At 42.5% G+C, this 27,240-nt stretch overlaps 2 protein-coding genes across 2 annotated transcripts; one reads left to right on the top strand and one right to left on the bottom strand.

The window, feature by feature from the left end:
• Positions 1 to 1,036: 1,036 nt before the first annotated feature.
• LOC140070999 (uncharacterized) lies at positions 1,037 to 9,364 on the top strand. Its single transcript, XM_072118186.1, has 4 exons — positions 1,037 to 1,417; positions 5,297 to 5,384; positions 7,203 to 7,377; positions 9,046 to 9,364. The coding sequence occupies exons 1-4, from the start codon at positions 1,089 to 1,091 to the stop codon at positions 9,171 to 9,173; spliced, it is 720 nt and encodes a 239-aa protein (XP_071974287.1). The 5' UTR covers positions 1,037 to 1,088; the 3' UTR covers positions 9,174 to 9,364.
• Positions 9,209 to 19,822, bottom strand: GATD1 (glutamine amidotransferase class 1 domain containing 1). Its single transcript, XM_072118187.1, has 8 exons — positions 19,633 to 19,822; positions 18,042 to 18,118; positions 14,067 to 14,172; positions 12,980 to 13,087; positions 11,551 to 11,645; positions 11,068 to 11,161; positions 10,136 to 10,247; positions 9,209 to 9,654 (listed from the first exon to the last, which is right to left on the bottom strand). Exons 1-8 carry the CDS (start codon positions 19,721 to 19,723, stop codon positions 9,648 to 9,650), a joined length of 690 nt encoding a protein of 229 aa, XP_071974288.1. The 5' UTR covers positions 19,724 to 19,822; the 3' UTR covers positions 9,209 to 9,647.
• Between the last annotated feature and the right edge of the window lie 7,418 nt (positions 19,823 to 27,240).

Here is a 27,240-nt window from a genome sequence, read left to right as displayed (position 1 = left end):
ATGGAGCTTTAAAAAGTGCAATTTGTGCCCTGTGTGTCACTCACATGCCAATTAAAGTAGAAAAGCCTGCCTGAGTCACAAACAATGGCTGGAATTGGACCTATTCTATGATTTGTGGATTGGACAGTCATCTTATATGTAGAAACCAGGTCCATTTGTATGAGTCGATAGAAAAGCAATTGTCCGTGTGCCAGACGTTGAATCGACGGACGGCACAAGGACAAAGTCTACGCTTGTGTGCCTGTAGCCTTACTTTAGCTCTTGAATGCAATACTGAGAGTGCAACCGTACACAGTCCTAAAACTAAGCTCCTTCCTTGGTCCCGGAAGGCCTGCACTATCACCTGAGAGGATCCAGGCTTTGGGCTGCATGTACATACAAAGATGCGCATGTGCAGTTTGGAGGCTCAGGATTTGGGCTCTGGGTCTTCTCACTATAGAAACTTAAAGGGGTATTCTCGTCATGCCATTCACATTCAGATTCATTAATCTGCCATATATAAACATTTCCTCTATTAGATGTTATTAAAAAAAATGTTCCTGTGTGAAGATAATTTCTTATAAATGTAGTGATATGGTCCCTTAGAAACAAGACTGTGTCCTTGGATACAACCACCTCTGCTAGAATGATTTCACAAAGAACCAAAGGTTTTTGTATATAAAGTGTCTGGGTGTTACTGCAGGTCCCACAGCCGTCCTGTGATAATGATTGCTGAATCCTGGTGGTCCGGCAGGACTCAATAGTGCATGTCTGGCCACTGCTGCCAAAATGTGAGGTGGACGTATTCGAGGAAGCCATCTCATATCTAAGGGACAACATGGCTACATTTATGAGAAATTATCTTCACACTGGAACATTTTTTTTTAATTAACATCCAATTGAAGAAATGATTACATATGGCAAATGGATTTAGTTAAATGTACACTTAATAGCCCTTTAAATCCAGTCTACACTTTTTTATTTCTCTTCCTGACCCCTTTAAGTGTACCATAACCTGAAATCTTCATCGGAATATGTTATGGCCTCCGACTGCTGACTTTTTGACAGGATTTTTTTCTTCATTAAAGGAGCATGACCTTGAATCCACCATGAACACCACCGGGATAGACATCAGCGATCACAATACTTCACTGGTTGTCCACACACGTCTTCAGAATTCTCATCAAACCAACCCTGTGTGGACAGATGTCATGACAGACAGACAGTTTGGTCAATTCCGTTTTGGTATTGGACTAGGCCCGGATCTCAGTTCAGATGCGAATGAGATGACATCTTCTTTCCTGCGTATGAGGGGGACCCAGAAGCTTTTTGTCACCGTGACCGCTGAGACCAATCGGAGTGATGTCAGGCTGGTCATAACGTCATGCAAGATAGTGAGCAAGAAGAACAAAGTCAAGTCCTACTTTATCCAGAATGGGTAGGAAACAAGATTTTATTAATACAATCTAAAGATTTGCTGAGACTTGTGTATGAATAGTGTCTTCTCCTTGTTCCATTCTATGTCATGGTCCGTCACAGTATAGAAATGTATAAGGGGTCGGGATCAAATATGATCTTAGTCTCAGGTGGGCAAGTCTGATCACATTGCCCCCTACCTCTGCGGATATTGGTATGTCCTGGCCTGGATCTGGGAGTTCTTTGACAATAAGAGAGATCAAAAACATCATATGGTTAATCACCCAGACCCAAACTGTGTATATTATGGAGCACTACTGCCACTATCTGGCAGGGCACCATAGCAGACTTTTGAATGGGGCCCACTACACCCTCAGAAAATATGAACATTCTCCATTCTTTTAGTGTATCAGGTTGGATTCTGGGTCACCCGGACACTGTGGGCCCCATAGCAGCTGCTACTGCTGTAGTTACACCCTGCTATCTGGTTATATGTAGTATTAAATTGTGTTAACATGTGTTTTATAAGTGTTTTCATATCATTATGTAATCTTGGCACATGGAAACAGGAGGTTTTTCCTGATCGGCTGTTGACCCAGAACTTTCCAGAAGGGAGAACCCAGAAGCTTATAAAAAGGGTTTCTCACTGGATCTGATGGTGAGTGAGGTGGTGGAGAGGATAAAGAAATAGTAGTCTTTCTGAATGGAGAGTGGACCATTATTTTTAGAGCTTCAGCTTCCAGTCTGAGCGGCCTATACAAAGAGAAAGGTCTACTACACCCCAACCAAACAGACCCTTCGCTATTGTATTAATGCTTTTGGATTCAGGTATTGGAAAAAATGTGTTGGAATCATCTGTCTCCACATGTGTCTCTGGGTTAGCTACTTTTACCTTTTATGGGCCTCCCCTTTCTATCAGCCCAAAACCGTTATCATCTAGATTTTCCGCAGTGGAGTCCTTACAGCCTTGACATGAGCCCCCCCTTCTTAGATCTTACATGTCTGCTCCAACATGTGTGGGAAAAGTACCATTAGCTATTAGATTGCCACTGTGACTACCTTAGACCAAGACCACTCCACTTTTGGGTAATAACTTCCTCAATACTGTTGGGCCGTGGCTTGCACAATGGGGGTCATTTACTAAGGGCCCGAATCGCGTTTTTCCGGCGGGTTACGCAAATTTTTCCGTTTTGCAGCGATTTACCTTGAATTGCCCCAGGATTTTTGCGCACGCAATCGGATTGTGGCGCATCGGCGCCGCCGTGTACGCGACAGAAGTCGGGGGCGTGGCCATACGAAAACCTGACAGATTCAGAAAAACCGCCGCATTTAAAGAAAAAAATGTGTCGCTTGACACGCACTTACCTGCACCCGGCCCGGCTTGGTGAACTTCAGTGTACGCCGACGGAATTCAGCGCAGCAGCGACACCTAGTGGACATCGGGGAACTTCCTTAGTGAATCGCCGGAAGACCCGAATCCTCCACACAGAACGTGCCGCTGGATCGCGAATGGACCAGGTAAGTAAATCTGCCCCATTGTATATACTTGGAGACCCCTAGTTCATGAGGTGCTCTTGATATAAATAAAGGTCTGCTGCAGTATTTTGGATGATTTAGACCTTTGCCTGAACTTTCTTCCCTACCTCTATTTGTGAAAGTGTCATGTTAAACCAGGTTAATATTCTATTGGTCTTTAAATATCAAAACGGTGATCCATCTTAAAGGAAATCTAGCATCAAAATTAAGCATATTAACCCAGAGGCGCTTACTCATCGCTCCATGGTAATCTTCTTATATTTGTTATCTTTGGCCTCTTTTTTTTCTAAAAGTTTTGAAATAATACCAATGAGGCAGAAGGGCTTAGAGCTCCTCCATGCTGCAGATTTACAGGCTGTTACACTGTGCAGGGAGCACTTCCCCTTGCCACTGTGTGCTGAAACTTCCTCTGCTGCAGTGAAATTTTACCAGGCAGAGGGAGGGGAGAAAGGTTGAGGGAGTAGAGGAGGAGTGTGACACAGTTTGACTGCCTGTGAATATACAGCACAGAGGGGCTCTGGTAACACCTTCTGTCTCATTACCATATGTTTAAATGTTGAATTTAGGAGGAAGGAGGCCATGGATAATAAATATAAAAGGATTACCACAATCACAGTGTCTGGATCTATGAGTAAGTGTCTCTGGTATATCATGATGGATTTTGATATTATATTTCTTTTAATGAATCCACAAGTCTCAAGTTAAGTAAAAAAAATGACAGGTGAGGTTTTGTTTTTGCGTAAATGTTCTCATGGAAATATGGGTCTGTCCTGTTCTGCTTCGCTCACATTGACCAAGTCAGCACAGAACAAGGATATTTTCTGGAGACACCAAGGTCTTGTCTTTGTAACGTATGATGGGATTTGTAAGTGACGTAGTGGAATTAGTGATGTTATCTCTGCAGCTGGAATTTATACATTAGTTAAACAATTCCATAGGAAAAACCTATTTGTTTAGGCTTTCTTAAAGCAGTTTTGATCTGTAAGTAAGGAGAATTTAAAGGGGATGTCTGGGGTCCCTTTATTTTTAAAAGGCTACTAGTGGGTGATCAAACGGTGTCAAAAACACGGCTAAGGCACAAAAAGTTGGTCACTTCTCGTTGACTTGGGGGGACATGTATCACTCCTATTGCTTTCTTTTTTTATTTTGTGCAACTTTTGTGAGACTTTTCGCAGTTTGAGACTTTTACGGTGCAGAATCAAGCAGCGTTCCAAAGTTATCTGCCTTTAAGGATGTTTGTTCAACTTATGGGCTCTGAAATTGTCCCATTCCTCCCCTAATAAGTCCCAAAACAGAGTATGCTAGACCTAAACATACTTTTGGGAGCTACTATTTGGGACTAAAAAGTCGCACACCACAAAGAGGCGCAAAAGTTAGACTAAACAACTCATCACTGCTATCACAAAGGGGAAAAACTTTAGATACATTGCAACTATTGAGTAGGCCAACTTCAGGAAACTTGAAAAAGTGGCAGCTGAAAAACTATGATACATGTGCCCCTATGATTTCAAAAATACTTTTTTTGGTTTTCTCCATAATGTTGTTTCTGTGGAATTCCTGTTTTAATCCATATGCAAATGAGGCAGTTGGTGCACCCTGAACACTTCTATTCCTTCCTGAATCACTTTCTATCAGGAGATTTGTCATGTGAGAAGCAAGGGAAGAGGAGGGAAATGATTTAGGTGAGAATAGCAGTGCTGAGGACACGCCCCAGGGGTACCAACTGCCTCATTAGCATGCGGATTAACATAGGAATATCTTGGCTTAATGGATAGAAATAATAAAATGTGTTGATGATCAAAAGCAATTTCTCTACAACATGCTGCCAGCAGATTATAAAGTTTGATGTAGCTGGTAGACTTTAAAGAATTATTCTCACTAAGTGAAGGCATATTACTGGTCCGTCACTTTATGATTGGTTGGGATAGGAACACTAGGAACCCCACTGATCCTGGGGGAACAGTGCAGTTTAGGACTACATCTTCTTCTCTTTGTCACTCTTACCTCTTCTGGCATGTTGATGGTAACTTCAGTTTTTTTCTTACTGGGAACGAGCTGACAACCAGTTGTTACCTTTCCATTTGTCAACAATGAGGATTCCTACCAACTTGTACATTGTGAGAACAGATTGATCAGGGACAGGGGAAAATTACACACACCGTACATTTATTCATCCATTTCAGAAGAAATAACAGAACTTTATATTGTATATGGATCTCTAAGAAAAGATTTTCCCATATTGTTATACCTGTATTTTGGAAAACAGATCTGTTAGGAGAATAAAAGCTCAGTTTTTAAGGTTTATTTAAATCTTATAGTCAGAAAGGTGCAGTCAATTTTGTTAATTCTTTAAATCTGATTTTAGGTGTTTAGATAACAGAATGGGAGAGAATATCTTACAGGAAGATAACAAGATGGTCTTCATACTGCATCTCCCAGGAGTAGACTCCATGGTAGGTGGGGGAAAAAAAACCCTCAATATAAAAATTTGTTGGTGACCCGCTCAGGGGCGTAACTAGGTGAGGCTGGGCCCCATAGCAGATTTCTGAATTGGGCCCCCCTTTCCTCTTATAAAAAAATATACATATTATACACTCATATAAACACACATTAATATACTTATATATACATTATATACACATATACAGCATAAACATCCATACAGTATATACACACACCACATATACAGTACATAGCATATACACACATACATACAGTACCATATACACCCATGCAGCTTATACACATCATATATACACACACATAACGCAGATACACACACATACGATAGCATATACACACATACAGTACAGTATACAAACACCATACACACATTACCATATACACTCACCGGCCACTTTATTAGGTGCACCATGCTAGTAACGGGTTGGACCCCCTTTTGCCTTCAGAACTGCCTCAATTCTTCGTGGCATAGATTCAACAAGGTGCTGGAAGCATTCCTCAGAGATTTTGGTCCATATTGACATGATGGCATCACACAGTTGCCGCAGATTTGTCGGCTGCACATCCATGATGCGAATCTCCCGTTCCACCAAATCCCAAAGATGCTCTATTGGATTGAGATCTGGTGACTGTGGAGGCCATTTGAGTCCAGTGACCTCATTGTCATGTTCAAGAAACCAGTCTGAGATGATTCCAGCTTTATGACATGGCGCATTATCCTGCTGAAAGTAGCCATCAGATGTTACAGGGTACATTGTGGTCATAAAGGGATGGACATGGTCAGCAACAATACTCAGGTAGGCTGTGGCGTTGCAACGATGCTCAATTGGTACCAAGGGGCCCAAAGAGTGCCAAGAAAATATTCCCCACACCATGACACCACCACCACCAGCCTGAACCGTTGATACAAGGCAGGATGGATCCATGCTTTCATGTTGTTGACGCCAAATCCTGACCCTACCATCCGAATGTCGCAGCAGAAATCGAGACTCATCAGACCAGGCAACGTTTTTCCAATCTTCTACTGTCCAATTTCGATGAGCTTGTGCAAATTGTAGCCTCAGTTTCCTGTTCTTAGCTGAAAGGAGTGGCACCCGGTGTGGTCTTCTGCTGCTGTAGCCCATCTGCCTCAAAGTTCGACGTACTGTGCGTTCAGAGATGCTCTTCTGCCTACCTTGGTTGTAACGGGTGGCGATTTGAGTCACTGTTGCCTTTCTATCAGCTCGAACCAGTCTGCCCATTCTCCTCTTACCTCTGGCATCAACAAGGAATTTCCGCCCACAGAACTGCCATTCTCTGTAAACCCTAGAGATGGTTGTGCGTGAAAATCCCAGTAGATCAGCAGTTTCTGAAATACTCAGACCAGCCCTTCTGGCACTAACAACCATGCCACGTTCAAAGGCACTCAAATCACCTTTCTTCCCCATACTGATGCTCGGGAGAACTGCAGGAGATTGTCTTGACCATGTCTACATGCCTAAATGCACTGAGTTGCCGCCATGTGATTGGCTGATTAGAAATTAAGTGTTAACGAGCAGTTGGACAGGTGTACCTAATAAAGTGGCCGGTGAGTGTACACCCATGCAGTATATACACATCACATATACACAGATATATAGCAAATACACACATATATAGACATACCGTATATTCACATACATACATTATATACACACATCACACAGCTTATACACACCAAATACCCCAAATGCCTCCTCACACTGTGGGCCCCAGAGCGGCTGCTATCACTCTAGTTACGCCCCTGCACCCACCCCTCTCACTATTTAATGTATTCTTTACTTTTTCAGGTATTTCTAAGCTGTGAAGTAAAGCTCTGCCTGACTTCTAACCACTCTCAGTCGTGCCCTTCTTCTTGTCCGTTACAATTGCTTTCTAATCAATATCCAGAAAACGCACTGGAGACAAGAACCTACCATGTAGTTGCCAACCCGATCTATATAATTCAGGAGACAAGGAAAAGAGGTAAGTACCAGCTATAACATGGCGGCGGTGATGTACCGACAACAGAACCTATAACCAGTCACAGCATGTCAGATCAGTGATACTGGCAACTAAGAGGATGTCCCATAAAGGATATCCATATATGCAGAGGATCTTAAAGGGGTTGTGTCACTAACAATAATGGACACCAGGATGAAGGACTGTAAACCAAGCACATTTACATGCTGGTGTGTGCCTCCTCTGGCAGGATCCGCCTTTACAGTATTTCTTATGTCCTTGTGCTCAATTACCAGCTATTAAACGTAGAGCCCCTTAGGCTTATTTGCATAATTTTAAAGCCTTTTTTGTAAAGACCAGGATGCTACCAGAGGTATGTTGGTGTGCTTGGTGGTGGATTTCCATTAAATGAGTGGAATCCCTAACTATAATGGATTGCTCATACACAACTATGAATCCCAGGCTGTTCAGAAAATCAGACAGCAGTATGTTTACATAAACCTTACTCCTGGCTAGTGAGACACATATATAGCTGCAGAAACCACTGAAGATTCATAGTTCTGGCTATATGAGCATAAGCCTGACTTGCTTACATGGCTGCCAAGCAGATTGTTGCTATTGACAACTATAAAGTGAATCTGACACAGTACTAGGGACATTGGCAAGTCAATATATTGCAAACTAGGTTAAATTGGTAATAGGTGTATATTAAAAACATTCAAAATTCTATGTGACACAGCCCATTTAAGCTCCATTATATATCTAATATATAAAGCTGACTGTGTGTATGTATGTTTGCTGGCTACTGTGGCATTTAGACGCTGAGCTTTTTGCCACAGGTCATTAATATGAGCTCTGAGCCAGAAAGACAGAGAGAGACAAAAAAGAGAAAGAGACAATCAAAGAGAGGCAGAGAGTAGAGACATAGGGAGAGAGACAAAGATAGGCAGTCAAAGACAGAAAGAGAGACAGAGAAAGACAGTGAAAGACAGACAGAGAGACAGTGAAAGACAAACATAGAGACCATAAAAGACCGAGAGACAGTCAAAGACAGACAGACCTTCAAAGACAGAGACAGTCAGAGAGAGAGAGAGATATACATATAAATATTTTTGTTAACTCATTCTATTTTGTTATCACTAAGAGCAATTATTTACGATCCGGGGCAATGCCGGGAGCTACAGGTAGTAAGATATATTATAAAATATACTAAAAGCTACGCAGTAGCATAACTTCAAGCTGCGAGCCCCAGTGCAAAATCTAAAACTATAATGTATTGTCTATATAACTGCTACATGGCTATGTGGAAGAGCTAAAAATTGGTTAGAATGGAAGAGAGAGGAAAGTAAAGATTTGTTTATATAGATGATGAGCGAAATATTTTTCCAGCACTAAATATTTTTTGGAATAAATCCTAGAAATTGGTATATAATTCCCTGTAGTCCTCTAAAATACAGTTTTTTTTTAATAACTAAATTTTTTCATTAGTGTTAATGTTAGAGTTGGGTTAGGTACCAATTTCTAGGACAACTAGAGCAACATTGGTTCAGACTTTTGAAAATATCGAATCTACCGTATATGTTTGTTGTTTTAAAGGAGTCAACAAAGTCTGCCAGAAAAGTGATATTTTGATAAAACCCCTTTAGGATTTGGAATTTTTCTAACCATATTTTTGATTTTATTCCCCATCAGCCACCACAAACTACGCGGCGATAGTGATCGGCATGGTGCTTGGCATCACGGTTTTAGCTGTGGTGATTCTGCTTGTGAGGAAATCTTTTTCTGGTGTGCGCCGGAGGAACCTTCTAATGGATCTGTGATCTACTCAGGGATCGGAAGAGTGAAGGAAAACCACTGGAGGAACAGGACATTTTATAGAAAACGGACAACGTGTGGCAATATCTTTTATACATATAATACCACAGAAAATGATTGGAGGACAATCACAGTGACATGTACGGTTCCTTGTGTCATTTATCACATGATATTCAAGCTTACAAAATAAGATTTACAGCATAGAAAAGTTACTCATACACGGATGCCGTCAACATACGAGCAGAAAGCAAAATCGCATCTCTTCCATGATGTCTTCTCAGCCAGAGTCGACTTGTCTCATCAAGATAGACCCTCACAGTATTCGCTGCTTCCATACAGCTGGAGAATCTATGGATGTGGCATCTCAGATGCTAGTGACATTCACAGTCATTTACATGTAAACTGCTTCTAGTTCTTCAATACATGAACAAATACAGGTGAAATGTTGATCCACTCAGATCCTTCAATAAAGAGCAGATTTATTTCCTATATAGAGAAAGAAGGTCAGTTAAATCATTGTTATCCTGGGGGTCTAATTGCTAGGGGTCTGACTGGAGGTTTCCCCAGTGATACCAAGAGCAGTGTCCCGATTAGGAATAAGTGGACCCGAATGGCAAACTATGGGTTTGTACCAAACTTTGCCTGAAGCAATTTGAAAGATGAGATTCTTATCTTTAATATGACACTGAATGTTTATAGGTGTTAGAGAACAGAAGATAGCGGGTCTGAAATGACACTCCCTTTTCAGCTTCCAAAAAATGACTCATCTCATGCAATGAGATGTTTATGATGTTTAACAGTGCTGTTTTATGCTCTTGAAAAGGGGTGCATGTAGATTTTTTCCCAGTGATGAAGATGTGTGGTGGTACATGCCCTCTAGCTGCCGTTTTCCCTTGGCACAAGCCTGGAGATGGCACAGAAAGCAGCACTAGGCCTTTGTGTGAAGAGCTGCAGAGCTGGCTCTTACCTTCCATTGCAGAGCAGGATTAGATTCTGAACCGCAGCCATAGTGGAGTTTTCATTTTGTCCAGTGATCAGGTGCCTGTCCAAGACAATATGAACTGCGTCCGGTTCACTGGCTGAATACAGAAAAATGAATGTAAAACTAATGTTCAGAATACGAAAAGTCTGAACAGACTGGCTTGTCTGTAGGGTCACTGAACGCCCCTTCCTCTCAAACAAACTGAATAGGTTCCTACTTTGATTATAGACAGTGGAGTCTCACAGTCAGGTTCCCTCCTGCTATTGAATTCAGCTGATGGGCAATTCCAACCACTGCCAAATGCACAGAGAACGGCTATCCAGCCTCATAAGTGCATTGGTGGTCATATAAATCCACACAGCAAGCACCATAACTCATTTTCCTACATTAAAACATTACTACAACTACATAGTGTCCTATCTGCAGGTAGCATATTATAGAGCAGGGGGAGCTGAGCAGATAGCCAAGTAGTGTACCTTCAGTATAACTTGTGTGTCCAGTGGGTGGTCCTACTAATTTGTGGCCAGATATACGTCCCCCATAGATGGCTATGGTGCTCAGGCTCGGTGCATCCATGCCGTGCCCGCACAAAAGATACAGCTTGCTCTATCTTTGGGCGTAAGAACGGCCGTGCAATCTCCTATGCAGAGGGGACAGGTGAGCAGTGCTCATCACTCCTCCTCTGCAGCACGCTGACGTGTGCTCACCGAGGCTATAGCCGGGAGAGGACACGTCCATGTGTATGCACCCTCAGTGTAGCAACATCCAATACTATTTACTCTATTAAAGGGGAAGACGTTCTACAGTGCAAATAAATGACTTTGTGCAACTAGGAAACACCCTGTACAAGTATAAGTATCCTATGACCTGCTCCTCAGCCATGAAGACAATGGTGACGATCCATTACCATAACTTACCACTAAATGTTGCTCCAGAATCTTTGGCAAAGTCTTCTAGGATAAGCGGCAAGCTGATGAAATCTGGCTGCCGGACCAGCTCATACACAGAGGGCTGAAGCCAACACATGAGGGAGGGGGGAAAGTAACAGAAATGTCAATGGCACCACCCTAAAATTATGACATGATACAGTATCAATACATTAAGCAGGATATCCTCAGATCACATTTTTGTGGTGTCAGTTTCTGCCTCTTCCTGCTCAGGACCAGGGGATGGAGCTTCTTAAATTCCTACAAGTCTTTATCGATCAGCCAATAGTATTACATTTTCTGGAGACTGCTATTGATAGAGGATGAGAACGCATCACAGTCTATTTATTGTCTCTTTACAAGGATAAGGTTTGGCAATTTGTGATACTTGTTTAGTGTCGGTTTAGTGTATATAAAATAAATTAGATACTGTATGACTGCAGAAAACGTATTCGGTTGTATCTGTGTACTTACCCCCGTGATACTGTAGTCCTGGAAGGCCCAGGATTTATCTTCATTGGTTACACAGCATAAGGCAGTCACTCCATGCCCAATGGCACAGATGGGTTCTATAAGGAATAAATAGAAATGAATACACATTTATTTTCTATCATCCTGTATCAAAATGTAACATTTATCATTAAGTCTGTTTTCAAAGAGAAAATTCCACCATTTATCAATGCAGTTACATCTTTTGTCCACTACATAGAGCACAGTGTTATCAGCCTTTATGCCGGATTAAACAGGTGATCAGTATGTAGGCTGTGTACTGGCCCCTCACTGATCACATTACGCCTTGAGGATTGGGTCAGGAAGTATGATTCTATTTGCAGAGACTTTGCCAACTAAGGCCGCCTTGCATGTGTGTGGAGACTTACAGCCACTGATGCTCCACTAGGGCATTCAGTGAAATGTGCAAATAGGATTTCCAGGATGGGATAAAGGAAACATTGCCTCTTTAACCCCTTAAGGACAGAGGGTTTTTCGGCTCATTTCTCGCTCTCCAACTTCAAAAATCCATGACTTTTTCATTTTTCCATGTACAGACCTGTGTGAGGGCTTATTTTGTGCGTAACAAATTTTACTTTCCCGTAATGTTATTTATTTTAACATGCCGTGCACTGCGAAGCTGAAAAAAAAATCCAAATGTGGAAAAATTGAAAAAAAAACGCGTCACGTTCTTGTGGGCTCAGTTTTTACGACTTTCACTCTTCGCTCCAAATAACACGCCTACTTTATTCTTTAGTTCGGTGCGATCGCGGTGATACCAAATTTATATAGGTTTTATTGTGTTTTAATACATTTTCAAAAATTAAACGAATGTGTACAAAAAAGAAAAAAAAAATTTTGCCATCTTCTAACGCTAATAACTTTTTCATACTTTGGCGCACGGAAATGTGTGAGGGGTCATTTTTTGCAAAATGAAGCTAGCACCGACCGCGGTTATTAGCGGTGGGGGTTTTATGCATTATGCAAAAACCCCCACCTTTGTATGAAGAGGACTCAGCCCGTGAGCCCTCTTCATACATCCCTTATACCTCTGCGCCGTAGAGCTACGGCGCAGAGCGTTAAGGGGTTAACTAGCCTCTTAATATCAAGCATGACTTTCAGGAAGCCTAATGACATGATGCAGAGTTATTGCCAGACCATCAGTCAAAATTCCCAGCCAGACCAAACTTGTCTGTGTATTCTCCATGGAATATCAAAGCTGGAATTGTATAATTGTACCAATCCACCTGGAGAGCAGCACCACTTGTGTTTGGCACACACGTAGGCACTCTCTAGTGAAGCCATTTCTCTGCATGGATTCGCCCTTTCATAATGACCCGTAAAGTGCAGATCAATAAACACATAAATCCTGCCTCCATACTGCGCTCTGGTGCCGGTCCTGTCTCCTCCTTACTTTTTTCTGTTTTGAAGTGCTGCAGGATTCTGGCCAGATAACCGCTGTTTGCCAAGTCTGTCATGGCACCCGGGCAATGTGGGATTAGAAGGGCATGATAGCGGGAGCCTGGAAAAGAACAAAATTATAGTGTGAAAATGTCCTGTGTATGTATCTGGAAGAGTAAGTCCTATTTTATAAGCAGTCATAATGAAGACACACACTTGCTTCCTATCCTGTCCGTACGCTTTATATCAGATGCAATTGAAAGGAATGAGGGGGTTATGCCAAAATTAGCCTAAAGCCAGAAATTGTGATAGAATTAAAAAAAGAAGCTAAAACAAACTTCTTTATTGCTTCTAGCACCATTGCTCTGGTCCTCCTCTACAGCCATTGGCTGCACCAATGATATACCTGTATACCTCCCACAGCTACTACAGCCAATCTTTAGCCTCGGCAGACATGCCTCATAACAATAATAATTCTCTATTTATATAGCGCACACAGATTACACAGAGCAATCTAATCAACCTACCAGTATGTTTTTGGAGTGTGGGTGGAAACTGGAGGACCTGGAGGAAACACATGCAACAGCTTTGCAGATGTTGAACTGGATGGGATTTGAACCCAGGAGCCCAGTGCTGCAAGGCTGTAGTGCTGACAACTGAGTCACCTTGCTTCCCATGCCTTGTGTATAGTTGAGGCCAATGACTGGCTGTAACACTAATATGATGTATAGGTCATCTCATTGCTACAGCCAAGTAAACCTAGCAGGGAGCTATAAAGCATGGGCGATGGAAGTGGTGACAGATTAAATGAGAGAGTATAGTTGTTGTCTCACCACTGACAATACATAAGGATATGACATATAGCTCCATTTCTGGAACCTACCTCCGAAACCCCCTAGTCCAGATTGTACAAGATCACGCTGAATGCTATGGAGGCTACACATATACAGCTCTCTCTCTCTGTATGGAAGTTCTAAGAAGAGCTGCAAGTTCCAATAGTAGGACCCCACAGTTCTGACACAGATGGCCTTAACTTCAGACAGACCATTAATATTGTAATTTCAGGAAAAACCCAACAGGTTTATGTCAGATCACTTTACCATCTATTGACTCCAATCTTGCAGGATTGGCGTACGGCTTTAACTGGAAATCCTGGAACCATCTTGTGTCTACTTCATTGATACCAACAAAATCTAGAGCCTTTCCCTGAAAATAAGATAAAAAAAGAGAGTAGCAACAGAACGCTAAACACATTTATCTTAATAACCCTTTCACGACCCCATAATTTTGTAGACAACCGGTGACGTCAGCCGGGCGGAGCCATGAGGTGATGTCAGCCTGAGCGACTCAAAGTCATTTTCATATTTTTATAAAGTCATTTTCCTACTTATACCGGACCCCTAAGGGTGATGTCGCACACTGCGTTTTTAGCCCGTTTTTAGCACTAACTAAAAACGGGCCAAAAACGGCCTAAAAACGCCATGTGTGACATCACCCTAAGGTAACGAACATAAGCAACGAACCACTAATCTGGTGGAAGATTTCCTTTAAAGTTCCAATAAAAAAAATGTGATTTTAAAAAATTTAACAGTGGAAATTTCTCATTCTGTTTCATCTAGAAACACAATCCTCTTTAACCCCTTCCCACTCATGCCCTTTCCCGTTTTTATCGTTCCCATTTTGTTCTCGCCTTCTTTAAAAAGTTTTTTCTATTCCGTGAAATTCCGAAAATTACAAAGGCAATGAAATTGATAAAAAAAACACATTCACGCCATTTTCTTGTGGCTGTTTTTAAGTTTTTTTATTATGTGCTCTAAATGACACCTCCTCTATATTCTTTTGTTAAAAATGTCAAATCTTTAATACAAAAAAAAAAATCTTCATTTTGCTATATTCTTAGGACAATTTTTTCATACTTTGGTGTATGGTGTCAGGATAAGCTAAAATTTTCATTGCTACCATTTGGGGAGTGTACGCACTTTTGATCACTTTTTATTCAATTTTTTATGTGTATGTATTTATGCGGATGTATTTTTATGAATATTTGTCAATATTTTGAGTGTGTGTGTTTTTATTTTATATGTCCCCCATGAGGTCATAAAAGACCCCTGGGGAACATTTTCACTTTTTTTTTACTTTACTTTTTTCTTTTACAAGTTTTCTCCTGTAACTGAAGCATCGATAAGAGCCCCAGGAAAATGACCACCTGTCACTGGGGATTCTGATCAGTGCTGGACTGGGTCCAATTAGACCCAGCAGCTCTGGTTAACCCCTTTAGACCCGGCGGACACATGACCGCCGAGTCTATACAGCTGGAAGCAATGCCGGCTCTGCTCCTCTGTGCATCGCGCTACTAAACCGCATCTCCATTCTCCCTAGGGTCTCCTGGTCCTGTGGCTAGTCACTGCATATTCCGGACCTTTAGACATCAGCGGGCGGTCCCAGACAAGTTAACATGTTTGTTTATTTATATATATGATCTAGGGAAAGGAGGAAGACTTTAACTTTAAGGGTTTTTTTTTTCATTTTTATTTACTTTTTTTTATTCATTTTATATGTAATTGAACCCTAGGGGGTATGATTCCTCATACAATGTATTGCAATAAAACTGAATTGCAGAATATGGTGATTTTAATGCTTCTAAGTCTACCTCTTGCAGGTCAAGGTAACAAATTACCACCTTCCAATGATGCCATAGGAGGGCGATGACCCGAGCCAAGATGGCTGTGCCCATGTGCTGTGGGAATTCAAATGCTGAGGCTGCTTTGTAGCTGATTTGTGGGGATCTGGAGTCGGTCTGTAAATCAAGGACCAGTCAGTTGCCAGATTTCAATGTCCAAGTGCAGTGCTGAGGTTAGGACTCCCTGCATGATAGTGATTAATGATGCATATTATGGGAACTAGATTTTTTTTTTTTTTGAATGGGATCCTCAAATGTATTTGTGGTTTTTATGGAGTAGCAAAGGATTTAACCGGTTCGCGACCGCCCGCCGTGTATTCACGGCGGCGGTCGTGTCGCGCTGCATGGAGAGGGCTCACGGGCTGAGCCCTCTCCATAGCCGGTAAGTCTTTGCTGCATATTGCAGAAAAGGCTTACCGGTAACATCCGCGATCGGTGCTAGGGTGTTTTTACAGCGTGGGCTGCCGGCAAAGCTGCCGGCAGCCTCAAACAGATAGCGGCGCATGGGCGCCGCCATCTTACCTGGGATCGCCGCTCCCCGTGACGTCATCGAGAAGCGGCGATCCGTCTCCATGGTAGCCTCGGGTCTTCCGAAGACCCGAGGCTATTTCGTATTAACCCCTTCATTACAATGTGCTGATAGCACATTGTAATGAATGAGTTAGAAAATCCCCATATACTGCCATACTGTAGTATGGCAGTATATGATAGGATCGATCAGACAACCTAGGGTTAAAGTACCCTAGGGAGTCTGAAAAATAGTATAAATAAAAATAAAAAAAAGTTTAAAAAAAAAAAATTATAATAAAAAAACCTAAAATTTCAAATCACCCCCCTTTCCCTAGAACTGACATAAATATAAATAAACAGTAAAAATCATAAACACATCAGGTATCGCAGCGTCCGAAAATGCCCGATCTATCAAAATATGATAACGGTTTTTCAATGCGTTTAACCCCGTAACGGAAAATAGCGCCCAAAGTCGAAAATGGCACTTTTTTGCCATTTTGAAAAATCTAAAAAAATCTATAAAAAGTGATCAAAAGGTCGTACAGTCCTAAAAATGATATCATTGAAAATATTATCAAATTTCACAAAAAATTACACCACCCACAGCTCCGTACACCAAAGTATAAAAAAGTTATTAGCGCCAGAAGTTGGCAAAATCAAAAAAATTATTTTTGTACAGGAGGTTTTAATTTTTGTAAATGTATGAAAACATTATAAAACCTATACAAATTTGGTATCCCCTTAATCGTACCGACCCAAAGAATAAAGTAGACATGTCATTTGGGGCGCTCAGTGAAAGACGTAATATCCAAGCCCACAAGAAAATGGCGCAAATGCGTTTTTTCACCATTTTCATTGCATTTGGAATTTTTTTCCCGCTTCCGAGTACATGGCATGAAATATTTAATACCATCATTATGAAGTGCAATTTATTACGCAGAAAACAAGCCGTCAAACAGCTCTTTACGTGTAAAAATAAAAAAGTTATAGATTTTTGAAGGTGGGGAGTGAAAAATGGACATGAAAAAACAGGAAAGGGCCCGGTCCTTAACCGGTTAACCATCACCAGTCACTAGCCAGCAATTGGCATCAGTGCTTAAACGGGATATGGGCACGTCCTAGATTTAAAAAATGTGCATAATAGTGATTTATGATGCAAGGAATCCCTTCTTCCCCACAAAAAGGTACTGTACAGAGGCTTCGCTTTTTACGCCAAGGTTTGTAGCCATGAGAGTGCATCCTCTATGTCTATAGGAGAGATGGTTTCACCTTTTTCATTTTCTACTGTAAGATCAGGGGGACTATGGTTCGTTAATTTTACATAGTTATACATTATATATTATGAAAACTAGTTTTTTTTAGAATGGGGCATCGATCCTCAAATTTATTCATGGTTTTGAATAAACTCTGGATCGTGGCAATATTGCAGATCAGACTTGATGGATCCAAATCTTTATTTAGCATCACTTACTAAACTACTGTATTAAAGAGTTTTCCATAATTTTAGGTCTCCCTGAATATCTAATCTATGAGGCAGCAATTATTCAAACCTGACCCTTCATGTACAAAATTTTAGAAAACCTCAAATTAAAGCTCCTGTATCAAGCAGTCTATGGCGAGGTCTGGGAATTCCACATTTATAGTGAGGGCGCGTTCACACGTTCTGCTAGCGCCGCATTCATAACGCAACGGAGTTTGGGGCGATCGCATATGCGTTTCCAGAGAAACGCATGCGATCGGGCCTGAGCCCCGCCCACTGTGCGCTAGCGTCGCATTATGAACGCGACGATAGCGGAACGTGTGAACGCGCCCTGACTTGCAGCAATATTCAGAAGAAACTGAAGATGATAAATGTGTAAACAAATTATAACATGACAATACAAACCCCAGGAGAAGCCACTTGTAGATTGAAGGCTGAACTTGCTAGGGTGAAGGTGTGTAAGAAGGATTGTGCCGAGACCCCTAGAAGAAAGACCATGGTGAAAAGTTTTGTTACATTTTAATAAAACATAATAATAATTTCTTTATTTATATAGCGCACACAGATTACGCAGCACTGCACAGAGTTTGCCAAATCAGTCCCTGTCCCCAATGGGGCTCACAATCTAATCAACCTAACAGGTTGTTTTTGGGAGTTTTGGAGCTAGGGAGGACCCGGAGGAAACCCATACAAACACAGAGAGAACATCCCCCAGTGCTGCAAGGCTGTAGTGCTAAGCACTGAGCCAACATGATTGGTTATTAAAGTTATAAAAAAAATATTGGGATAATGCAGGAAATAGCATAAAATAGTAACAGAAGCTCAACTGAAATGTGAAAAAACTCTCCAATTTTTGCGTCTAGGACATGCCCATATCCCGTATAAGCACTGATGACAATCAACAACTCCCTAAAGTTGATTTCACACCTAACGTATTTATAATTTATCCACAGGATATATCAAAAGAACGGGGGTCCCCCTTCTTGTGGCGGAGCTGAACAGACCCATATGCATCCCCTCTCACTTCAGGTTTACTGAAGAGCTATTTTCATTGCTTGAATGTAGAATGGAAGTGCATGCAAGGTAGGTGCTCGTCCTAGAGGACTTACATCTATCATGAATTTATTACAAATTCTCTGGATATATCATAAGTAAACAAGATTGAAATAAGCACCCAAACATCCCATTACACCCTGCATGTGCCCCTAGGCTCCCTGCCCGCTAGCACGATGCTTTGCATCAGTCTGGCATCTGTTTTTCACAGATCCTCATAAATTATAGTTACACTATATAGTCTTGTGTAAGAAACCTGTTCTGACTAGGACATGCTTAGCTTTTTATAGGTCACACGATCATTTACCCACAGACGCAGGTACTGATCCATTAATAATAATTCTTTATATAGCGCACACAGATTCTGCTGCGCTGCACAGAGCTCGCCAAATCGGTCCCTGTCCCCCATCTAATCAACTTTGAAAAATAATGGATTTAGTGCAGTCATTTCTGTCCATTCCAAAAATTGATGGCACGCATCAAACATTCTGTGCATCTGACCTAAAGGGCATGATAAAATATGATTTTTAATAATTAAATATTATTATTAAATAAAATGTAAACATTAGAACCAGATATTAGGACGTAATAAAACCTATGTAAATAAGGGATCTCAGTGATCATGATGATACATACATCTCTGTCAGATGACGTTTTGTGGAACGCGAGGAGTGAAAAACGTTAACGCAAAAATAGAAAAAGGGCCTGGAGCTTAAAGGGTTAAACGCAATAATTACTCCGGGTCCTTATCACAGCTGATCTGGTAACCCCTGTGCTTTACAACCTGTAACAATGAGAACTACAACTCCCAGCACTGCCTTATATCAGTCACAGGCGGCAGCACAATCACGCACTAGTATAATATACCGGCTCTATATAACTGGGGTGCAGATCACATGACCCGCAGCCATCGCAGGTCACATGACCAGCTTCAACCTCTCACCTCCGGTAACCGCGCTGCAGACGATCAGACAGGTGGGCTTGGTGAGCCGGTCAGTAGCCCCGCCCCCTCCGGTAGAGCCTTGTTTCTTCATCAGTGTAAGAATCAACGTGAACACCGGGGATCGCTGCTGTACGCATGCGCCTTGAGAGATGTCAAGCGGGTCTTTGTCAATAAAGATTGTTCAAGTGATGGTGCCTGACGTCACGTTTTAGGCGGAGTCTACGCTAAAATGTAATTGGTGTATGAAGATGATGACGTATTATCTGCAGCAGCAAACACTTGATGCGCCCCCTAGCGGCTCATATTCATATTGCTGTCTATAGAGGGCAGTTCTATACTGTAAATATACTGTTATATACTGTAGCGGTGGAAGCTGCAGATCTATTACTATACTTTCATTTTCAATCTGTGCTCCAGTCTAGCTGCATTCATAGTTCTGCTCTACAGCAAGTTTGCAGTGGATTATTCAGGGCAATGGTTTTGAAAGGGGTAGCTTCTTAAAGGGGTTTTCTACTTTTTAGTGTGGAGCCAAATCCAGCTTAACTGTTCCATCCAAATGTTGGCTCCGTGCTCTGTGTCCTGGACAGAATCGGTAGCTGCGGCCACTGTGATTGTTTTTGTTAAAAAAACAAGAATTTTACCATGAGGACAAAATTGTGTGCGATGCATAAAGGCTAGGCTGTAACCAGGGCCACCCTTTTGGGGCTTCTAACAAGATTTTTGCCCCTCCCCCTATTCAGTTTAGTTTCCAATCTTATACTATTATACTACTTCCAGCATGTTTGGCATATTGCGGATTACTGGGAGGGGCTGGTGAGGTACCAGCGGTCATGGTCCACATTGGCACTAATGACAAAGTAAGAGGTAGGTGGAAGGTCCTCAAAATTAATTTCCGTGACTTAGACCATGAGCTCAGGGCAAGGAGCTCAAAGCTAGACTTCTCTTAAATACTGCCTGTACCTTCTCTGCCATACCGCCAGGAGCGGGAGATTAGGGAGGTAAACAATTTGCAAAATTTGGGTGCATTAACGCCCACGATTGGCGCTGCCAACGATCTTGGCGCAGGGTGCAACCATTTTTGGAAGAATTGTTGTTCCTTGATAACATCTTCGGGAGCAACGACCCTTCCCAAAATGGTGCTCCCCAGCTCCACCGACACATGTATTGGCCACATTAGTTTAAAAGCCGCTGGTGACTTTGCCAACGGCATTTAAACAGTTAACACCCACAATTTTTTTATTTTGCCATCTTCTGGCGCCAATAACTTTTTCATACTTTGGTGTACGGAGCTGTGGGTGGTGTAATTTTTTGCGACTTTTGATGGCGTTTTCATTGCTATAATTTTAGGACTGTGAGACCTTTTGATCACTTTTTATCAATTTTTTTATATTTTTCAAAATGGCAAAAAAAATGCCATTTTCGACTTTGGACGCAATTTTCCGTTACGGGGTTAAAAGCAACACCCAATTTACTTTTATTATATTTTGATAGATCGGGCATTTTTGTTTAAAAAAATAGCAAATTCACTAAAGACCAAACACCACATATATCAATAAGGAAAAAACACTAAGATACATCTGACCGGAAAAGCCAAGAAAAATCACAAAGACAGGCTTATGATACATGTGCCCACTGACTCGAGTATAAGCCTATGGTCAGAAATGCAGCCTCCCTCACTAAAGTAATATCCACCGCAGAGCCCCCCTTTAATAAAATGTCCACAGCAGAGCCCCCCTTTAATAAAATGTCCACAGCAGAGCCCCCCTTTAATGAAATATCCACAACAGAGCCTCCTTTTATTAAAATGTCCACTGCAGACCCCCCCCCCTTTAATAAAATGTACACAGCAGAGCCCCACTTTAATGAAATGTGCACAGCAGATTCGGCTTTGATGAAATGTCCACAGCAGAGCCCCCCTTTAATGAAATATCAATGGCAGAGCTCCCCTTTAATGAAATGTGCACTTCAGGGCCACTCTATAATGAAATGTCCACAGCAGAGCCCCCCTTAAATGAAATGTTCTCTGCAGAGCCTCCTTAAATGAAATGTCCATGGCATAGATTCCCCTTAATGAAATGTGCATAGCAGATCTGGCTTTAATGAAATGTCCACTGCAGGGCCACCCTTTAATGAAATGTCCACTGCATAGCCCCCCTCCCCTTAAATTCAATGTCCACAATAGAGCACCCCTTTAATGAAATGTCCAAATAAGAGCCCATCTTTAATTAAATCAGCACAGCAGAGCCCCCTTTAATGAAATGGCCACTGTATAACCCCCTTTAAAGAAATGGCCACATCAGAGGGCGCCACATCACAAAGGGAGAGCCCACTGCAGGTTATACATATACGGACATCCCACAGTGGAACCTTAATGCAGTCAGAACCAGCTGTGTTTTTCTACTGTAGCAGACTGGTCATTGTACGACAGCAGTAACACAAATTAATATTCTTTTCCATCTTGTGATAAGGAGTCAGTTAGGAGATGATTCACCCCAGCATCATGAGAATAAGGTTTGTAGCACCTGATTAGGACAGAAATAGGCAGCGCAGGTTAAAATGGTCATTCATTTACAATAATCAATCAGTGCACAGTATCATTTCTTTTCAGAAATGTCTGCTGGATTCTGTCTTGCTAGTCATTCAGACAGAGGCTCCCTGAGGTGTGGGATTATATTGAAGCTCCATGTACAGGGGAGGAGAGAAATGTCATTGCAGGAAATTCTCCCACCACCAGCTGAAAGCGGCAGATAAAAGAAGGAGCAGTGGTATTACTCCGTGTTAGAGCGCTGTACACACTGCCAGATGTTTATTATATGAAACGTTGTATACTCTTCACTGGGCACCGGAGCCGAATCCAGGAATCTCCAGACTCCATTCCGTTCTCCATTTAGTGCTCCGTACATTTAGTGAGTTTATATTATATACTCAGAGTTTATTAGACAAGAGACTAAACGCTTCAGTCTATTGTAGCTAGAAGAACAGCACTTGACTCTTCACTAAAACATTAATCATTTGCTCTAAGCAAGGCGTCAGGCTGAGAGGCTTCGTGTATCCATGGTATTCATGTTCTCATTACAAGCGAGTCATTTCTGCTGTAGACGGGTCTCCAGGAGATTATATTAGGCTCTGTTCACATTGCATTCAAGCTCTCTATCAGAGGTGTACTCTACAAGGCATTTATATTAACCGAAACTAATATAGTTCAGCACTAAGGTTACTGTGGGCCCAGAAGATTGTTCTCCCACAAAAGTATAGAGTTGACAAATTGATCTAATGCTTACCAATCTGTCTTTGTTGGGGGCTGCCATAGATATATGCAGAAACACAGAAATTCTGGGCTGGAGACCCATCCACAGAATAATTATCAAGTTTCACATCAAGGACACATCAAGTTCAGTTTTGGCAGCTGTGTGTCTCAGGCAGCCACCCACACCACCTATATTATAATCCACCATAGTTTACTGCACATACTGTGGCCTGTGGACCATGTGTGGCCCGTAGTGCAAGAAGTTCCACGGCCTCCTTTCAGGCAGTGTGTGGGTCCTGATGCCGGTCCTGAGAGAAAGAGCAGAGTTAAAGAAAATCTACCTTTTTTATGCATTATGAACCAAATGCAACACCCCTGACAACCTGTTGGAGACTCTAATCCAGAGCTGCAGTTTCCACAGTTTGGACACAGCTCCATCTCAATTATCCCAGCCTGTGTATACCATCAGGCTGGGGCATCATTTCTGAGTACCCCTCTCCACGACCACTCCAGTACCAGAATATGCTGTTGACAGTTTGGAACCGTTGCCTGCGACCTGTTCAATAAAGAACCGTGAGTTGATTTGCACAATGTCTTCTCCATCTGATCCCTGGATATGGCTGTTACCACCACGATCTTCCCCATCCATTACCCAGGGTCCTATCTTACAGACACCTCATGGGTTGCCCCAGGGAGAAACCACTACATCAGCCTCTCCCTCCATATTTCTTGCACACACCACCTGCTGGAGACCTGCCCGGCTGTAGGAGAGTCCTCTGGTCCCCATACCAAGCACCGTGACATCAGCGTGCTTTAGGCTGCAACCGCCGGCTACTACGGTATTCTGGGCGCCGGCTGCCTCCAGGCCCCAAGAAAAGGCTAGGCCCCAGTGGGGGATGTTGCACAAACATACCTTGAGAATGCTGTAGCTACACTGATGCAGAAACATATCTTGTTTAATCCCTTAAGTGAATGGCTTTGCTCAAAAAACAATTATAAAATTCAGGACCTTGATTTGTCTGTACACCTGTAGAGTCAAGGTGGTGAGGCTTTAAGGATCGAAGTTTCATCCTTCTCTTGATAAAAGGGAGAAGTTGATCAGCATATGTCAAATCCATAGCCCATTGACATAACTTTAGAAATATGGAAGGAAATGCCTGGCACAGTTCATAAATCACAGGGAATGTTGTAAATGATTCCTCTTTATTAATGATTACATTCCATACAAATGTGAAAAGATCAACGTGTTTCAATGCTGAGCATCTTAATCATGATGTATGTATTTAAAACAACCGCCTGTTACATCACCATGTGGGTGGTCCTTGGTATATACTGGTTGCAAGACATCAAAGATCTTTCCCACCGTGGGACAGTTCAACAAGGACAGTTGGACAATATGGCCAACATTTATCAGTACTAGTGCAGTCTGTACTGTGTGCCGTTTGCCTGTGGAGTGTGCAGGGGGCGCCAGATTCATCAAAACTGGTGCATGGTCTTCATTAATCTGGTGCCCCTGCACTGCTCAGAAAGTGTGCACCATTTTTGTTGCAGAATTGTGCCCATCAGTAATAAATGTTGTGCAAACTCTGACTAAGCACTAACACTCCCCTCTAGGTGCACATTTTTCTGTCTTGTTGTGCACCGCACACAAAACTGGCAGACACAAATACATGTACAAGCAGTTTGTACAATGTTGTTTTCAGTCTAAAGTCAGACAGAAAACTGGAGCAAACACTCTAATAAAATGTGGGCCTTTGTATCTTCCTGGTTTTCTATTAATGTGAACCCTTAGCTGTCATCACAGATGGAATTTTATTACAACAGTCCCTATGAGTACTGAGCTGTGCCAGGCATATACTTCCATATTTTACATCCTTCTCTTGCTTTCAGGGTTTAGCAAATTATGTGTGACTGGAGATGAGATTTCTCTCTGGTGACTCCAGGTGCATGTATGTTGTGTCATTGGAGCTTAGGTCAGTACTTCTCACTTCACTTACACCAAGTTAGGCTCCATGGACATGAACGGCACACAGCCGGGCAATATCCGTAAAAGGTGTCTGCCAATGCCACAGTGACGGGCAGGAATAGAAACTGCCCTATTTGTGCTCCGGCAGTTGGCACGTTGCATGAACCGCACCAAGAACGCGCCTAAAAGAAAGCGATGGGGTCATGAGTTAGCGGCAGTTTATGCCATTAGGTCATGGCCAAAGCACACTGTGGCATGAGGTTTGTTACATCTTCGCAATGATTTGAAGCCCATATTTATACAGAGCAGAATGATTTTATGTAGGGGGATATTTCATCAGCTGCAGAAAAATCCCACTGTATAAGGGAATATTATTATGGTGTGGAGGACAGGAGGCCACAATATGAGGAGGATGGGGGACAGGGGGTCACAAAATAGGGAGGATGGAGGAGAGGGGACACAATATGGGAAAGTTGGAGGACAGTAGCCCACAATATGAGGAGGATGGAGGACAGGAGGCCACAATATGAGGAGGATGCAGGACCGTAGGCCACAATATGAGGAGGATGGAGGACAGTAGGCCACAATATAAGGAGAATGGAGGACAGGAGGCCACAATATGAGGAGGATGCAGGACCGCAGGCCACAATATGAGGAGGATGGAGGACAGTAGGCCACAATATAAGGAGAATGGAGGACAGGAGGCCACAATGTGAGGAGGATGCAGGGACGTAGGCCACAAAATGAGGAGGATGGAGGAGAGGGGCCACTATATGAGGAGGATAGAGGACAGTAGGCCACAATATGAGGAGGACAGGAGGCCACAATATGAGGAGAATGGAGGACAGGAGGCCACAATGTGAGGAGGATGGAGGACAGTAGGCCACAATATGAGGGGGATGAAGGGCTTTCTCTAGCACAAAAGTTGTGAGGTGTGGCATATGTGATGCACTACGCACCACTAGTTGCCAAGCCACACCTATACTTACCATGTAACACAAGCGTAGTGAGGTACAAGGGAAGCCTAGCATTGAGCAGTAAACACATGTGACTTACAACATGTATGTGCATCCTTAAGAAATGGTTATATGTGCAACATCCCCCGCCGGGGCCTAGCCTTTTCTTAGGACCTGGAGACAGCCTGGCATGCTGATGTCACGGTGCTTGGTATGGGGACCGGAGGGCTGTCCTTCAGCATGGCAGGTCTCCAGCAGCTGGTGTGTGCAAGAAATATGGACGGAGAGGCTGAGGTACTGAATCTCCCTGGGGCAACCCCTTAATGTCTGTAATATATGTCCCTAGGTAATGGATGGGGAGCCCATGGTGGTGATACAGCCGTAACCAGGGATCAGACAGAGGCAACGTTGTGCAAAATAAGATTCCGAATTACTGGAGTGGTCATGGAGAGTGATCCTCGGGAGTAGATTCACCAGCCTGGTAGTAGATACAGGCTGGGATGGGGCTGTGTCCAGATGTGGATGCGGCAGCCCTTGTCCTGGGATTAGCTGTGTGTCTGTGCTAGAGGTGCAGAGACACTCTCCTTTCTCTCAGTAGGTGTTCTTGAAGATTTGCTCTCTAGGAGAGCTGGGGCCTAAGAGCTGCTCATGTGGTGAGAGCATGTGCTCGGAAGCAAGGCTCAGGCCTATGAGACCTTGCCCCTTCCTGTCCAGGGGTTTTGTTATACCCTGGTCAGGTGGTGGCTCACTCTCCAATCCCACTCAAGTTTACATGAAGGAATACAATTGGACAATAACTTTAGTAGACTTACCCCTTGCCTGCCCAGGCAGTATCTACAGCTGCTAATTACCTTAATTGACTGCATTACCCTAAAGGTGATTTGATCAGACTCCCCTAGAGGGGTCCTACAGATAGAGGGCCTTATTCGCAAGCACTCCCTTGCCTATACGTCGGCAGGGATGTTGTATATGCAATAGCATGTGGCTCAAAAGGACTTACCTGCACACAAAAGGCAAAGCTCTTAAAGTACAAACTATCATGAGACTGCAATAAATTAACACATTTATGTCCAGCATTAGATACTGTATTAGTCCATGTAGTCATACAATGACACGCGATAAGTGTTTAGCATTTTTATTAAGTACATTTGCTTTATGTTCATACATTCCTGCCAAAAGTCAGAAGTGGGAGGAAATCTGTTCCGCGCATCACAACCACACAGTTTCCCTCGTGAAAACAAATATGTGTAAAAGAATCAAACCAGAAACGCAGAGGCACAGGAAGAAAAAGTGAAAATAATATGATATAAACATGATATAAAAGCAAATTCTGACATTTTTAAAATACCTGAACCACTTTCAGCAGTTGCTGACATGAAAGATGCCAAAAAGAAGACTAAGACTCCATTAACATGTCTCCGGGTGGAGAAGAAGGGGGT

The sequence above is a fragment of the Engystomops pustulosus genome, chromosome 7 (assembly GCF_040894005.1).
Source record: "Engystomops pustulosus chromosome 7, aEngPut4.maternal, whole genome shotgun sequence".
NCBI classification, from domain to species: domain Eukaryota; kingdom Metazoa; phylum Chordata; class Amphibia; order Anura; family Leptodactylidae; genus Engystomops; species Engystomops pustulosus.
This window is presented reverse-complemented; position numbering and strand designations above follow the sequence as displayed.